A 16,986-nucleotide genomic window follows, 5' to 3' on the forward strand; every position below is an offset into this window, starting at 1 on the left:
CTTCTAGCAACGTCTACCTTGTTCCTGGTTCACTCATTCAGAAATATTAATTAAGCACCTGTATGTACAAGCAGATACTTCCTTATCTTCATGGAACTTATGTTGTAGAAGTCTAGTTCAAGACTCTTATATTTCCCAAATTGGCAGTCATTTCTTCATAGAGTGCACCTTTCAGGCACCTGAATAATCTAATTCTAATGAGTAATATTGTGTAATGTCACTCTGAAGCATCAGTGGAGTTGCTCCCAGCCAGCCAGATGAGCTAGCTTTCCATAAGTCATTAATGTTAAGGTGCCCAGGGTAAAATCAGCTTTTTCCTGGAACCAAATGAACTTTCTAGAGATTATATTTCCCAAGTTAGTGACCTAATCCTCACATATGTTCTGTTCTTTACCATATCTTTGTTTGGCTATAAGCACTGAAGATATTTATCTCAGTTCAATTAGAGAGTTGGTAAAAGAGGGCATTTCAAAACAGAACAGGAAAGAGTGTTTTCCTTCCATAATATCATTCAGCTTTGGCAACTGGGGATGAATTTAGTAGCTCTGAATCCTTCCATTTCTGTTAAGATGGAGTTTTTTTCTGGCATGCTAATTATATTTCTATGCAGTGTTAAAATAATAGCCCTTCAGAGTATGCATAATCCCTTCCTGTGTGCGCAATATTAAATAATTAGTTTTACTTAAATGAGTCTAGTATGTTAGAAGAATTCTCAAAAATTTTGGTGGTTGACGTCCATTTTTAAAGTGCCTCAAGAATTGAAGTCTGTGTGCAGTGCTTTACATTTAAGCAGATGAGGCTATGTTTGTAGCCTTCTGGAGAGAACTAGAGAAGCCAACTTTTTTAAAAATGGAAATTTGGAAGGCCTTTTGTGTGCGTGCAAAAGAAAAGTAGAGGAAAAGAGAGCGAGCTACTGAGATTCAGACAGGAATATCTGCTGTAGTAATAATTTTAGTGGCAGAGCAAGCCTGTAGATAGGAGATGGTTATTTGCTTGATAATATTTAATCTTCAAGTGATATTTGATGCATATGAAGCAAGTTTCCATAGTCCCTGAAAAGGAATATGGCAATATAAAGATACATTTTAAAGAGACTGGGGCAATCTAATGAGTGATACTGACAGCATAACACTCAGCAATACCATTAGAGTTATCCCGCCAGCCAGCCTGCCAGCCTTCTGGAAGCCATTGAAATTAAAGCTCCTGGGATAAATTAGTTTCTCCCAAGGGCCAGAAATGAAATTTAAAAATAAATTTTAAGCATACTAAATGTTTCGATCATCTGCTTTCTGAAAAGAAAAGTTGAGATTACCAGCCAGTTTCCTGGTTCTAGCTGAACTCTTACATGTATTTATTTACTAATGTGTAGAATTTGAAATCCCAAATCACCTCTCTTCTTTTTAAATCGTTTTTTCTTTCTTTTTTTTTTTCTTTTTCTTTGGAACAGGACCTGTTTACACTGGGCATGTAAACGCAATCATGGTCAGGTGGTCACTTACTTGTTAAAATCAGGAGCTGACAAAGAGATTCTTACCTCAAAGGGAGAAATGCCAGTCCAGTTAACATCAAGGAGAGAAATCAGGAGGATTATGGGAGGTGAGTCTGTGTTTTGGGGCAACTTTTGATTTTGTCAAACGAATTTAAAATTTGTTATTATTGGCTACATTCTTGATGCCATTCAAACAACCAGTCTATGCCTGAAAGCAAAGACTGCATTACTATGCCAAGATAGGAATTCCATGTCGTTTCTGGAAAGATAGGCATTATAGGTTTTAATTTTTTTATCCGTAAAATTTAAGACAATAAAAATGGTAATCATAAATCTAATGGAATAGTCTTTACTTTTCTGACTTGAAGAGGCACTAAACATTGAGAAAAGTATTTGTCATATACCAAAGGACACTAGCTTTCACAAGACACTCTTCTTGGTAGTCTTTAAAGGGCTATGTAAAGGTTCTGTGTTTTCTTCTTTTTAAGTGGAAGATGATGATGATGATGGCAACCTCCCCCAGCTCAAGGAGTCAGAACCACCCTTTGTTCCCAACTATCTGGCCAACCCAGCTTTCCCTTTTATCTACACCTCTGTGGCAGAGGATTCAGCCCCGCTGCAGAATGGGGGCCCCTCCACACCTCCTGCATCACCCCCTGCAGATGGCGAGCCTCCATTGCTGCCCTCTGGGGCCTTTCCACGGGACCACACCTCTTTGGCACTGGTTCAGAACGGGGATGTGTCTGCCCCCGCTGCTATACTCAGAACACCAGAAAGCACAAAACCGGGTCCTGTTTGTCAGCCACCAGTGAGTCAGAGTCGCTCACTCTTCTCTTCTGTCTCATCCAAGCCACCAGTGTCTCTGGAGCCTCAAAATGGGACGCACACAGGACCAACGCCAGCATTCCAGCCATTTTTCTTCACTGGAGCATTTCCATTTAATATGCAAGGTAACCCCTTGTCAGCAAACAGCCTCCACAAAGGGGCAGACAATATCCAGAGGTCTAGTGCTTTACTTCCTGTTTGTGTGGGGCGGGGGGGGGGGGGGGGGGTGGTGGGCGGTGTTATATATTTATTTATTTTGAGCATAATTACAGATTTACAGAAAAGTTGCAGGAACTCTCTTTACTCAGATTCACAAATTGTTTACCTTTTGCTCTTTTACCCTGAACTATTTAAATGTGTATTTCCTAAGAACAAGGATAGTCTCTTACATAATTATACACAGTACAATTATCAATTTAGGAAATGTAATCTTGATTTATAATGGATCCTCTAATCCATAGTCCATATTTAAATTTTGTCTGTTGTCTCTACAATGGCTTTTATAGCTATCTTTACTCCTTCCACCCTGCCTTCTGCCCAGGGTTACCCATTACATTTAGTTATGTTGTTTTAGTTTTCTTTAATCTGGAATGTTTCCTCAATCTTTCTCTATCATTTTGGATCTCAATATTTTTCAAGAGTCCAGGCCAATTATTTTGTAGAATATGATTTCCTGTCATTCTTTCTCTATTTATTAGTTGGCATTCTACTATAAAGTCTTTCCCTTCTCCTCCATTCATAACGGTGTGAACTCGTACTTTCTTATTTTATTCATTGGGTTATAATCCATTTTGATATTCAGATTATGCCGTATTTGCCCAGAGGGAGCGTCTTCAAGCCAGTTCTTATGTCCCTTGGACATGTCCCAATATTCTTGGAGCATTTTCTTACTTTTTGGTGCAGCAAGATGTTTCCTCCCAAAGCCAAAATGCCTTCCTTATTGAGGTGTATTGAAATCATAGTTAGACTTTAATTTTTGTTAGTAGTTTTTGCCCTTTTACTGTGTTTATTGCAAGGAGTTGCATATTTCATAAATACCTTTAGATCCACAATTGTTAAATCTTTTTAGAGTAACTTATGTATTCCTATTTTGCCTGTGCCTTTTCACCTCTCTTCTTCCCCATCTTATGAGTGGTTTGACTCCCAAACCCATTCTTAGCCTTTACCTCCTTAGCTCCAGCAACAGAAGTAAATGATCCTTCTATACAGCTGTGACGGTTGTCACCTCCCCAAACCCTCCCCGCCCCCCCACCCCGCCCGCTTTTTTTACTTTGTGAACCACAGTCTTAGATGTAAGGAAGACAATGCAGGAAACTATGCCAGCAGAGCCAGAACTGAGCCTGAGCAAACCCTGCTGATGGTGCTTGGTTTTTCTCATTGGGTGGCACAGGTCTTCGACATGGGGCATGATTAAATATAACCATCTTCTGGAAAAGATCTTAAATTATACAGGCTGAGTATGCCAGAACCATTTATTAACATTTCTCCCTCTTTTTTGCTAGAGCTGGTACTCAAGGTGAGGATTCAGAACCCATCTCTTCGAGAAAATGATTTCATTGAAATTGAACTGGACCGACAGGAACTCACCTACCAAGAATTGCTCAGAGTGAGTTGCTGTGAGCTGGGTGTTAATCCAGATCAAGTGGAGAAGATCAGAAAGTTACCCAATACTTTGGTAAGAAAGGTAAGGAAAGATCTGTTAAGCATGAGTGGTTGTTAGGTTTTTGCATTTTGAAAATACCTAGTTTCTTCCTCCACTGTATGAGTCATAGTTGACGAAATGAAGAGATAATAGAAAAGGAGCAAAGGGTGGTTTTCCAAATGTAATCATTGAGCTTTCTTTCCCTTTCCTGAGTCTGTGGAGACATTGGCATTTTTGAAAGTTGTAGGATATCGGAAAGAATTTTCCGAACTACCATTCACATGTACCTGTTTTCGGTTGTCTCTGTAGTGGTCTGTAAGGATGCCCTTAGTGCACTATCAGGAGTGGGTTAAATTCTGGGGCAAACCCATAAACGTATGTGGTTTTTCCAACATCTCTGGGTTCTTTGAACATCAGGCTTCTGGCTTCTCAGAGCACCTGAGGAAAACTGATTCCTGCATTGCCTCTCTCTCCCTTCAAGGTGTGCTCATCCTATAGCAGCTGCTATTAAGGGCTTCCACTATTCCAGCCCCGCTCATGCCCTTGAGGACTTCTGTGCACTATCACTGACAGCCTGACACAGGAATTTTTTGTTTGTTTCTAGGCTCTGAAATGAGCCAAGATAGTGGTATCAGCGCAACACAGCGCACCAAACATATAGAAAAAGTGACTCCTCTTAACCTGTTGTTTAACCTGTTTTTATTTTAGGATAAAGATGTTGCTCGACTCCAAGATTTCCAAGAGCTGGAACTGGTTCTAATGATAAGTGAAAATAATTTTCTATTCAGAAATGCTGCATCCACACTGACTGAAAGGCCTTGCTACAACAGGAGAGCTTCAAAACTGACTTACTAATGCAGCAGGGACTCTTATCACTGAGTATTGTGACAGTGCGTTCCCTCTGGGCCAAGGACAAACCATTGATCTGAATGCCTTGGATGCCCAGGAGGGGCCCTAGTGCCACTGAGTAGTATACACTAACATCTTTCTGCCAAGGTAGGAAGCCCCTGACCCCCAAGCAGCGGTGCCACTATTCCAAGCCTCTTGGTGCACAATAAACCTATTGCTCAAAGCCGTGAACAGCTGAGAAGTGGTCTGGAGAGGCAGAAGCCGACGGTTCTCTATCCAGTGTGTTTTATGTGCAGCATGTAAGAGAATTGTCTAAGCAGAAGCTGAGAGAGAGCAGAGCCTATTTCTAGCCACTCCTGTTGACAGTGCACCTGAAGAGCCAGGATGCGCTTTTCTTGGTGTTGCATGCTCACAACTCTCCTAAAACATGAAGTGACTAGAGAGGAAAACTAGTGAAAGCACAGGTACTGAACAAATGGGTTTAAGGTGACTTATGGCTGTGAGGTTTCATATAACCTATTTATAAGTGTTACTCAGGTTCAAAGTATTTAAGAATACAGTTACCTAATTGTAAATATGCTGTTAACCAAAAGAGCTTCCCCTCCCCCATTTTTTCCTTCGTAAACACTCATGACTGCTTCTCTGTCTCCAGTGGGCTGTTGCCTAGACAGTCATCTCTGCATTAACTCCCCTCCATCACTAGAGGGCTCTCTGATGCTTTCCGAGAGAGCAAGTGCTTTTTTTTTTTTTTTTTTTTTAACTGAAGCAATTCCTATCATCTCTGTGTTTAATTGCACCATGAGAGAAGAGCACAAACATTGCCTGTCCAATGTTCTCCACTTTCATTTTTCCACTAGAAATGAAAAACAATTTTTGAGACTGAATCTGTTGCTATTTTAAAGGTTATTGTGGGAAACTGAGCTAAAGGAGTTAGCATCTTTATTTTTGTATCAAAGATAAAGGTTATTTTGAAATTATTAGGATTTTTACACAACTCTGAAATCTGTTGCTTTTGTAAACAAATTGTTTGATCGTAGGGATCCCCCACTACTCACACTAATCCACTTAACGAAGTCCATTGTGAGTCTACCAGGCTTTGTTCTGTAAAAAAGAAACACACCTGATTAAACTCTTGAGCATGGCAAAGAATTTTTTTAAAAGAATGCATTCAAGGATTCTTTTCCTTCCCTCAGTGTCATTAATGTTAAAAGAAAAGCCACTGTCTTGTTGAAACAAACAGCTTAACTCTAGAAATAAGAACGAGCACACTTAGAAGAGCAGGGGTTTGAAGCCAGCTGTTGAAGAGCATCCCTGTTGTCTTAAGAAGCTTTTTCCCCATAGTGCCTAGTTTCCAAAGAAACTTAACTTCCTAACTGTGTTAATTTTATTGGAACACGACTGAGAGAGCACGTGCAGAAGATGCCAGTGGAAGAGAATGTGGTGCTAAGATGACAGCCTCCTGCTGCTGCCCAAATGCTGAGTTGAGCTGGAGGTGTTCTCACGGCCAGCTTCATGGAGTCACTGTTCAGTGGTTTACCTATATTCCAATTACTGATGGTGACTACTTACCCTCGTACAGTGTTTGCATAGCAGGGTAAAGGTTACTTATTACTCCCTTTCTCTAAAGTACTTTAAAGAAACCTCCCCTGTGTTTCACTCAACCAGAAGCTAGTTTCTCTAAACGTAGTAACCATTTTTTCCCTTTAAAAAAAGTTACATTTACTGATAAAGTGGATGCTAGTTCTATCCTGGAGGAAATAAATTCAATATTAATTCATGCCTAAATTACTAAGGTTAAAACTCTTCCAGCCATCAGATCAATTAGAGATCCTCGAGCAGTAGAGGCCCTTGACTGGGAGGTGGCCTACAGAGCAGCAGCTCCAGGGCAAAAGAAACAGGGAGCCAGAGGTTTGGTGTCCCAGGTTAGAGATAGGCCCTACATGGTTCTCTCTCCTGCTTTATAAAGTCCTCTGTGGTCAAGTAACTACTATGTATGGCAGGCAGTAGGATAAGACTACACAGTTGCTGGTAGGTGAGTTTAAAGTCTTAATCTATGCATTCAGAGAAATATTTTTATATGCTTTGTGTAATTTATAACAAAGATTTTTTTTAAGCTGTTAACTGTGAATTCACCCCTCCTCCTCCACTGCGTATCTAAAGCATGTGTTCACACCGTGCGTAAACATTCACGGAAGATTTTTTCTTTGTGCATTGCTGACTGTTCAAATATAACAAGTATTATTAAAATTAAATATTAACTGATTGAGCCCATGTTCTTTAATTTTGGCCTTTGAAACAGTGCTATACTTCGAATCATAGGGAGTTCAAATTGTTGGACAGTCCCAGGGACAAGATGCTCTGGAGGAAGAATAGAAGGGACTGTTCCCCACCTGAGCCTCCTGCATCCTGCTGCTGCTTTGGTGCTCATGCCTTGTCAGTGGCACCTGGAGACAGATATTTTGTGCGGTGTCTTTCCTCCTGGTTCACAGCAGTCAGCTTCATTTCCCCGGAGTAGCTGAGCCAGCTAGATGGAGGTCATCCTCTATTAACCACATTTTTTGATTATCCTATTTACTTTACACAACTGAGCCTCTCCTTTGGGCTGTCAACACCTGTCAGGGCCTCAATAAGCTCAGAAGCAAACTCCCAAGATAGGAGAGGAAATACAGCCTTACATTCTTTGGATCTTTAGCTAAGAATGATGCCGAATGAATCTGCGTTTCTTGTTGGTTTAGGGCAGCTAGAGCCTCACAAAGCAGACGTCATGCCAAATTGGTCTAATAAATCAGGGAGCATAGCAGAGACCTTTTCTTAGCACCAAGCAGAGGCAGAATAATTTAGGCATTTGTGCTTTCATACTTGCTTTATCACAAGGATGAAAGTCTTCTTCCATACACTCATAAACATCCTAGACAGAAAGAGCCTGCCAAAAAAAATGTGATTAACCTTTAACAAATGGTCCTGCAGCACAGACTGACCCCAAAGCATATAGAAAAACCAGATCAAAGGCGCCATCTTCACACTTACTGCAAACCATTTAGGGTGGGGGACAATAAACCGTCACCCACAACCGGTCGCATCATACCAAGAATAAAGGTCAAGGAGACCAGAAAACTTAGTAAGGGAACAAAGAGAAGAGATCCATTCTAAATATAAGGCCTTGTGCAGGTGGACTCTGACCTGCAGAAAATAAACGGTTTGCTTGCTCAAGAATGCAAATTTAATTCATTCCCTCATCGCATTTACCAGCCTGGGACTGTCAGGGCAGGGGCAGCCTCTGGGCTGCTCTGTACTCTTCCCAAATTTAGCCTCAGCCGGACTGAGGAAGATGAATGACTCGGAGGCCTCACTGGTTATGGGGACCTGTCGGGAACAGACTTCTAAAGGAGCAATGAAATTAAGCACCTTGCACTCATTTCTCAGCCCCTAGAGAAGCAGGCTTAGAGGTCTGAGGGATGACATAAATGTGAAGGTGTTCACAACAGCTTTCCCAAGAGGCCTTGGGTCAGATTTCAGGGGCTTTATTTCTCACCTTTTTATAGTATCTGCACAGCAGATCAGGAACTACTGGCAACTATCCAGTGAATTCTGGCCGTGAAGACAATATTTCCAGCCTAGAGCTCTTGGGTCTAAAATCTTCAGATAATTCTAGCCATGTAGACAAAATACCTCTGCTTCTCCCCCTTCCAGGGCCCCTGCCTTCTCCAAATGTCGTAACCCCCACATCCGTGACCAGGCAGAAAAAGCCTACATCAGGGTGTATATATTGTTGACCACATAACTTCATTTCACCAGTGCTCCATTTTTAATGGATTCAGGCCAGCACTCCAGAGTACAGGACTCAGTTCTTAGGGAGGCCTGACCTGGCAGTCTTCTGTTCCAGGAAGAAAAAGCTTTATTTAAAAAAATATTCAGAGTAGAAAATATGAAAAATCATAGGGGGTAGGGAGATCATTCCATGAAATGATTGAAAACAGTATAGCGGGGAAATAATATGAGATTGGGTCTGAGGAGACCTGGGGATAAGTCTGGGCTCTGTGCCTCAAACCAGCTGTGACCTTGGGCATGTCAGGCACCTCTTGAGCTTCATGTTCTCATCTAAAGCATTTAGCATGGTTATCCTGTGAAGCGCTTTACAGGGGCAAAAATCTAACAAATGCCTCCAGCATTTGCTATTAAGTCCATTCTGCAAATATATTTGGTGTCCTTTTCCTTTTCTTGAGGAAAACCAGGAATGGCCAGGAAGAAATCCCAAGAAGATATTTTAGGCAAGTCCAGCATCGCTGGCCATCCCGTAGAAGATGCCTCTGGCTGCAATGAGGTTGGTTGGAGAATCAAATTCAGCTACTGTCCCTTTGTCCAGGACCAGGACTCTAGCCAAAGAAAAGAAGTGGTTAGGTCTCCGTCAGCCCAGACCTGGCCTCATATCCCAACCTTGCCCTTCTGGGTACTGCTCAAGATCTGCAGTGACATGCCAACCCTGCCACTTCAGTCAACCCACCCAACACAGCCGCTACACCACATGTACACACTTGCAAGGCTGGTAATTTTAGCCACTCCGTTTGCTCTCCTGGCAGATGAGGCAGTTTCTGGGATCAAACACAAGAATCCTATTCATCTTTGCTAGTCGGGGCTCCAAAAACCTTCTCTAATGAGCCTTCCCCTCACCGGGGTCATAGGACTGTGTGCAAGGAGCCACGGGCTTGTGCGCTGGGCCCTGTGTGCTTCCATCTGCTTTGTGCCAACTCACAAAGGCACACGGCGGGAAACCGGGCTGCAGTGAGGCCTGACACTGGAATCTGGGGCTTTGGTTGCCAATCTGGCTGCTGCTGATGGGTGGATCCCACCCGCCTCACCTCACACACAGTCAGGCCTGGGCCTGCGATTAGATTATCCCGCCAACTAATCAGAGGGTGCACCTGGTGTAAGGACAGGCTCCCTGGGTGAGGCAGGAGTGGAAAGGGATCTCCCAAGCCCAGGGAGATGCCACTCAATGGGAGGATGTGGACCGTACTCTGTTTCCCCACCTATGGGACGCCTGGAAATGTGTTCTAGGAAGGAGTATATCTGTGGCCATCACTGCCTAGCCACTGCCCATATTGGAGCCCAGGAGACCATTTCCTCCTTTCAGGGGCTTCTCACTGCTCTTGGAGGTATGGACCGAATGCTTTACCATGATCCTAGAAGTGCGGCATGGTGGGGCCTGTCCCTCTCCCCGCCTCATCTTGGTTCTACTGCCCTCGTTGCCCTTTGTACTCCAGCCTCGTGCATCTTCCCACCTCAGGACCTTTGCATGTGTTGCACCTTTTGCCTGGCATTTTCAGCTCCCTCCCTACCCCACTTTTTCCCCATGCTCTCCAATTTCTACTCCTTTAGGGCCTGGCTGGCGCTTCCCTTCCTTAGGAGAGAAAGTATTCTGGCCATCCTGTATGAATTGGCTTTCTCAGGCCACCCCCGACACGGACCCCTGCTTCCTTCCTGCAGGCTCTAATTACACATCCAGTAGAGTGATTATTTGATTAATTTCTGCGAGCCCCACCAGAATGAATAACTCCCCATCCCCAAGCTCAGTTTGAGTTTTCTTCCCTCAGGGCTGCTGGTGAAAATCATTTTCAGTTAGGCCTGAGAACCCAAGGCCCAGTGCTTCCTGCCCACCTTCCCTTCTCTTCTCCCAGTGGGGTCCTGGATGAGAGTGGGGAGTGGGGTGGGGTAGGGATGGAACAGACAGACCATATCATCAAGCATTCTCGGTTTGGTGCCTGATCCTCGGGGCCTGTGTGGGAACACTTCTGAGAGAGACACAAGGGTTGCCCATTGCCCTATCTGTGGCACTGTCCCTGCCTTCCCATGCCCTATGGGTGTTTATTTTGTGAATGAAGGCCTGTTGATGTACTCCCACTGGACTCCTTCAGCATAGATTTGTGGCAGCATCCATGAGTTCCCATGTCTCCAAGAAGGCCGGCCTTCTGGGCCAGCGCCAGCTCACTTCCATGAGGCTTCTGAGTCACCCAGCCCCTCCCCTTATTCTCCAGCACCACACCTTGACATTGGGTACAATGAAGAAACAGGTCACAATTTTTCCTTTCGCCCACGTGAGCTGCCTCCCGAAGAAAGCCATAAGGTTCCGAGGGCAAGGCCCCTTCCCTAATCCTCTGAGAAACTGGAGCTAGGGAGAATAAGAGTAAGGGGTGGAGGAGGAGACTAACATTCCCCAGGATCACCTGCACTTTAAACACTTTATGTCACTGACTCCTTCCTACAACCCTGAGAGAAGTTCATGAAAGGTTTGTGAATTACCCAAGGTTACATATCTCTCCTACTTCCAGATAACCTTAATCTGCCTGCCCCTTCCTGATGGTCCAGGTGACCTCACAGGTCCCTTCCTGCTTGGGTTCTGGTGTCCCACCTGGTGTAGTCCATGATGGTATTGAGCCGGTGTGCGATGGTCAGCACTGTGCAGGTCTCAAACTGGGTGCGGATGGTAGCCTGGATGAGGTCATCAGTCTCCAGGTCAATGGCGGCCGTGGCCTCGTCTAAAATCAGAATGCGGCTCTTGCGAAGGAGGGCTCGAGCCAGGCACACAAGCTGTCGCTGACCCACACTGAGAAAAGGAAAAGCAGACGTCTCCAGCTGGGAGCCCCAAGCCTGCCCCAGGCCTCATTCCCCCGAACTGTTTCTGTCTCCACTCCTTTCCAATGGCCCAAGACTGGCTTTCTGTCAAACTTCTTCATTTCTGCCTCAGCCCGGGCCTCCTGAAACAGGGGTCGGCGGAGTCAAGGGTCTGAACACCACAGGATTAATGAGGGGCCTTGGAGGTAGAGCCAGTGCTCGACCACACTGTGCGATCAACGGCCTGGCACCATGGCATCTGCTTTCTGTGCTTCCCTCTCATCCTCGCTCCTCAGCTAGTGCCATGATGCTCTATCAGTCACTGACACCTTAATAAGAACACCCTTTCTGGATATTTGCACACATTATGCCATCTTGCTTAGCCTAATATCACATAATTTGGACAGTCTTCTCCTGCCTCCATGGACAATAAAGGCCAGGGAACGAGGAAAACAAGGAAGGGGCAGGGCAGAGGAGGACCTGGGGAATGACCGGTGTCTGTTCACTGGGGAGGTGGAGGAGGGGCAGAATGCATACCTTCAACCTCTTGCCTTGGAAGCCAGAGCTAGTGAACAAAGCAAGAATGTGTTCCCAACCACAGAGGCTGCAGCACCCCCACACCCAAGGACAAATACCTCAGCCCTTCCCAAAGGGGTGAGTCACCACAGCCCGAGTGAAGGCCAGGCTCTCTCCCTGGCCCATTCCCGCAACTAATGAAGGTTTTGGCAGCAGAATGAGCCGCCAGATAGAACTCAGGGCTGATTTATGGTGAGACTGGCACAGCATACAGGTTATACTTAAAGTGGCTACCAGCTCAGGGAAGAAGGGAGCTGATTTCTGTCTCAGATCCTGGTGTAAGTGAGGATGGAGGGGATACTCTGGGGGAGGTGCTGATGGCAAGCAGGGACAGGAGAATGGGCCAAAAAACAACTATGGGTTCAGGGTCTGGAAGCTTAGGCCCGTCTGCCAGCCGCCCCCAACACCACTGTGTAAGTGAAATCCCATTAGGATGCATATTCAGTCTTACAGGATTGCTTGGGGAAGAGAGGGTGTCCCACTGCTGGCTATGATGTAGAAAGGAAAGGTTTGGGGCAAAAGCCCCCACTTCTTTGAGTTTCTGTCCCTTCTCTGGCTAGTCGAGCAGCTTTGGGCAAATGATTTTATATGTTAGAGCCTCATTTCTGGCCCACAGGACAGCAGTAAAGATTATACGAGATACTGGAGGCCAAGGTGTTTTGAACACTACTAAGTGCTGAGCAAATGTAAGGTTTTTGTTTTGTTTTTGAGGTCTGGAGAGAGTCCACGGGTATGGGCTGAGTAGAATAAGAATAAATAAGAATAAATTTTCCAGGAGTGTATGTAGGCTGAGTGCTTTCTATTTCATCACAATGACCCTAAGACTGCTCTGTTCAAATGGTAGTCACTGGCCACATGTGGCTACCGAGCACTTGAAATGTGGCAAGTCTGAACTGGGATGTGCTGTAAATGTAAAAATACACATGGGATTTCAGACTTAGTAAGAAAAATATAAAACATCCTTAATAACATTTATGTCAATTATATGTTGAGAAGATAATATTTTCTATATATTGGGCTAATTACACTATTAAAATTTATTTTACCTGTTTCTTTTCCCTTTTTCACCTGGCTACTAGAAAAAAAATTTAATTACACATACATGGCTAACATATTTTTATTGGGCAGCAGAGTGCAAGAGGTATGGGACTATTATTATTCCCATTTTAGAGTGAAGGAAAAGGAGGCACAGAGAGGTTAATCAACTTGCCCCAAATCACAGAGCTAACATGAGTATGGGACTCTCAAGCCTTTAGACTCAGTGAGAAGTGGCTCTCAGCTCTCCCTGATACACAGCCCAGCTGCCGGGGATATAAAATCTGGAGCTACAAGAAAACACAGAAGGGCCCAGGGAGCTCACTTTGCCCTCTCCTAAAATGCAGATGAGCTTGCATCCATCTTGAAAAATATCTATGATTTTCCTAAAGCGCTGTAGGTTAGTAAGCGCTGTAGGTTTCCTCTCACCTGCTCCACAGACATTGACAACCCACAAGGACAAGACTGAATAAGACTTTGGAATCTTTCAGACCTAGTTCAAGTTCTAGACATGCCTTCTTCCAGCTACGTCACTTTGGGCCTGCCTCAGTTTCCTCATCTGTGAAGTGGGACCTCTGAGGCTTACGTGAGGAATCAGAGAGATAGTGCACTGTGTCTGGCACAGAGAACATGTTCAAGACAAAACAATGCCCTCTAAGTACACCCAGGCTGAGGTGGGAGTGAGGAGGGCAGGAGGGGGCTGGCCAACTCCGTGTCATTTGATATTAGATCCCCTAGCTCCAAAAGGTGCTGTTTCTGACTTGTCTACTCCCAGCTGTTACCTGAGATTCTCCCCTCCCTCGGAGCACTGGAAGTCCAGCCCTGCTGGCTGGGAGGCCACAAACGTGTGCAGGTGAGACAGCTCCAGGACCCGCCATATGTCTTCCTCTGAGTAATTGTCGAAGGGGTCCAGGTTCATACGCAGGGTCCCTGAGAACAGGACAGGGTCCTGGGGACACAAAAAGGCCTTAGAAGGAGGCAGCTTGGACCCTATAAGGCACCATGGGCCCCAGGGCCAGGGAAAAAGAAAGGATTTAGGTGGCAGCATTCCCACTCTGTCCCCAGCCCTTTAGGGGGTAGGCAATGACCAAGGAGATAGAAAATGCCTGTGGGGAAGTGATAAACCTCAGCTTTGCCAATCACAAAATCCTCTGCTAAAGCAGAAACAGGAGCACTAATCTGACTCCAAAGTGTCCAGTCAGCAGAAAAAAAAATACCCCAGAGGAGCCAGAAAAAGTGAAATGTAATTCAGAGCTGAGAAACAAGGAAGCCAGGACAGAACGTCTGGGGATGGGTCTGCAATTCAGGGGTCTGGTGTTCCTGGTTTGATTTGCTGGCCCAGGAGGTTGTGGGGCAAGGTATATCTGACCCTTCCAGATCCACTACAGGTGGCCGCTCTATGGCTCTGCTATTGCTCTCTGATTCTCCAGCCTCCCAGATAGAAGTCCCAGTCTTGGACCTCAAGTTACAGAACAGGGAAGGGGTCTGCTCCCCAAGGGTCATTGGCCAGTGTGGCCGTCCATGTCAGGTTTGTACCTGGGGGATGATGGTCAGCTGAGAACGCAGGTCATGGAGTCCAATGGCTGCCACATTGAGGTCGTCAATGCGGATTTCACCCTCTGCGGCCTCCAGGATGCGAAACAGACACAGGGTCATGGACGATTTGCCAGCCCCAGTGCGGCCCACGATCCCCACCTGCAGCAGGTGAAAAGGGGCTGTCAGGGGAAGGCCCAAGGGTCCTGGGGACATCTCCAGGACACCCCTAGAGAGGCTGAGCAGACATGTGGACTAAAGAACTTGCTCTCGCAGAGACTCACACCCCCTCATGTGGAACATGGCCACTTCCCAGGCACAAACCCATCTCACGCGCACCTTCTCGCCACTGCTCACGCGCAGACTCAGGTTCTTCAGCACCAGCTCCAAGCCCGGCCGATAGCGCACTGAGAAATTTCGGAACTCCACTTCACCCTGTGAGGGCCAGTCCGCGGGAGGTCGGCTGCCCTCTACCACCCAGGGGGCCTGGCCAGAAGGAAAAGACAAGTTCTGTATCAAGGCGGTACCTCTTCCCCAGCCTGGCTCCCTCCCACTTTTCAGTTTCCTTCTCTCCCAAAGTCCCCTCCATCCTCAACCCATCATGGCCCCTGGGAGATAGTCCGTGGTGCCCCTGTGGCCCATGCTTGTGGTTCAGTGAATCTTTTATCCCTCTACCTTTATTCCTCACAGAACTGCTCCAAAACATCCCATCCTCCCTCCCCTACTCTCTCTTTGTGCCACATGCTGTTGAGCTGCCCCTCCCTGCCTGCCCTAGCTCCCCCTTTCACCATTCATTATTGAGTGGCTACATGGTGACAGGTACGTGGGTCACAGTGATAAGCAAGATAAAGTCTTTGCTCCCTTGAGGGTTACATTCTGGTATAGAGGGGCATACAATAAAAAAAAAAAGCATATCTATATAATGTAAGAAAGTGATGAATGCCGAGAAGTGCTTGGTGGTGTGGTACTGTACAAAGTGGTCAGGGAAAGCTTCCTGGAGGAGGGGATATTTAAATAAAGATCTGAAGTAAGTGAAGGAACAAACCAAGTAAATATCTGGGGACAGATGTGCCAGGCAGAAAGAACGGCTAGTGCAAATGTCTCCAGGTCTGTTCTGGAACAAAGTGACAAGGTGAGAGGGAGGAGACAGGTAGCAGTGGCCCCATGATGTAGGGCTTTGCAGGCCATTTTAAGGGCACAGTGGAATGACGCAATTTGATGTGCTTTTAAAGGAGTGCCCTGGCTGCTACCAGGTAAAGGGAGAGGGTGGAAACAGAATGACTAGTTAGAAGGCTGTTAAAATAAATTGAGCACAAGATGATAGTGGCTTCGAGACAGGACTGACTGTATAATTTGGGAGGCCCAGCGCACAATGAAAATGTGGGGCCTTTTGTTCAAAAATTACTAAGAATGTCCAGGTGGGGACACCAGAGCATTAAACCAAGTGTGAGGCCCTTCTAAGCATGGGGTCCTTCTAAGAGTGGGGACCTGTGTGACTGGTCCCATACACTCATGAAGCCAGCCCTACTTCGAGGCAGTCAAAAAGCCAGGCAGCCAGTGTAGACCACTCTCTCAAGGTGTCAAAAGAATGGGCAGCAGGGTCGGGGCCAGAATTTTTTAGGATATAGAGACAGGATCATGTGTTTAGACAGGGGAAATGGAGTGCTAGACAAGAAGAGGGAGACTTGGAAGATCCCAGTGTGTGGAGAGTGAGGGGGTCATGGGGGATGCCTGGGAAAGGCAGGGGTAGGTAGGGGCCATGGGGGCAGGAGAGGCCAGGCTGGGAGGAACAGGTAGGATGGAGACTCAGTGGAGACTGACAGGGCAAGAGCTCGAGTCACAGAAGCCATGCCTTGCAAGAGGAAAGGAGGGGTCATTTCATCTGAATGTTGCTGAGAGATTAAATTCCAGGTCTGGAACCAGGGAAGTCATTGGTGAGTGGTTTCAGGAGAGTGATGGGGCCAGAAACCAGACTGCAGGAGGTGGATGAGCTAAAGGGTGATGAGGAAGTGGGGAGAGCATGTGTAGACCATATTTTAAAGCAAGCTTCATAACCAAAGAGAGCCAAGAAACGGGGCAGTAGGATACAGGAGAAGGGGAGAGTTGCCTTGTGTGTCTAGAATGAAAGATATGATACACATATTTCTGCAAGCGGATGGCAATCATACAACAGAAGGAGCCAGACGAACGATGTAGGAGATGGAGGGTGTCGCTGAGGAAGTGAAGCCCCTAAATGGCCATGTGAAGAAGTGGGGGGTGGGGACTTCAAGACAAGGAGAGAATTTCCTGTTAAAAGAGAAAGGGAAGAAGGTAGTTTTGAAGGAAGGTTAAGGGAGTTCACATCTTATAACCTATTTTCTCATTGACATGTCAGGCAAGGTAGATAGATAGGCACAAAGGAGAAGGAAATGTGGGAGTTTAAGAAAAG

General features: G+C 45.8%; 2 protein-coding genes across 3 annotated transcripts in view; one reads left to right on the forward strand and one right to left on the reverse strand.

Annotated features, from left to right (window-relative positions):
- The window catches only part of ANKRD40 (ankyrin repeat domain 40), an 11,970-nt gene extending 4,903 nt beyond the window's left edge, over positions 1 to 7,067 (forward strand). Inside the window, exons 2-5 of one of the 2 annotated variants that reach the window (XM_011365044.2) lie at positions 1,448 to 1,596; positions 1,978 to 2,439; positions 3,817 to 3,998; positions 4,665 to 7,067. In XM_011365044.2, the coding sequence (XP_011363346.1) occupies positions 1,448 to 1,596; positions 1,978 to 2,439; positions 3,817 to 3,998; positions 4,665 to 4,811 (940 nt within the window). In that variant the 3' untranslated portion in view covers positions 4,812 to 7,067. The remainder of the gene's footprint in view (positions 1 to 1,447; positions 1,597 to 1,977; positions 2,440 to 3,816; positions 3,999 to 4,664) is intronic. The other variant, XM_011365045.2, reaches the window with a different exon arrangement.
- Positions 7,068 to 7,176: 109 nt separating this feature from the next.
- Positions 7,177 to 16,986, reverse strand: part of ABCC3 (ATP binding cassette subfamily C member 3) — a 43,445-nt gene continuing 33,635 nt past the window's right edge. Inside the window, exons 27-31 of the mRNA XM_023533505.1 lie at positions 14,898 to 15,141; positions 14,562 to 14,720; positions 13,808 to 13,974; positions 11,212 to 11,406; positions 7,177 to 9,178 (exon numbers count right to left, since the gene is read on the reverse strand). Of these exons, the coding sequence (XP_023389273.1) occupies positions 9,070 to 9,178; positions 11,212 to 11,406; positions 13,808 to 13,974; positions 14,562 to 14,720; positions 14,898 to 15,141 (874 nt within the window). The 3' untranslated portion in view covers positions 7,177 to 9,069. The remainder of the gene's footprint in view (positions 9,179 to 11,211; positions 11,407 to 13,807; positions 13,975 to 14,561; positions 14,721 to 14,897; positions 15,142 to 16,986) is intronic.

The sequence above is a fragment of the Pteropus vampyrus genome, unplaced genomic scaffold (assembly GCF_000151845.1).
Source record: "Pteropus vampyrus isolate Shadow unplaced genomic scaffold, Pvam_2.0 Scaffold104, whole genome shotgun sequence".
NCBI lineage: Eukaryota > Metazoa > Chordata > Mammalia > Chiroptera > Pteropodidae > Pteropus > Pteropus vampyrus.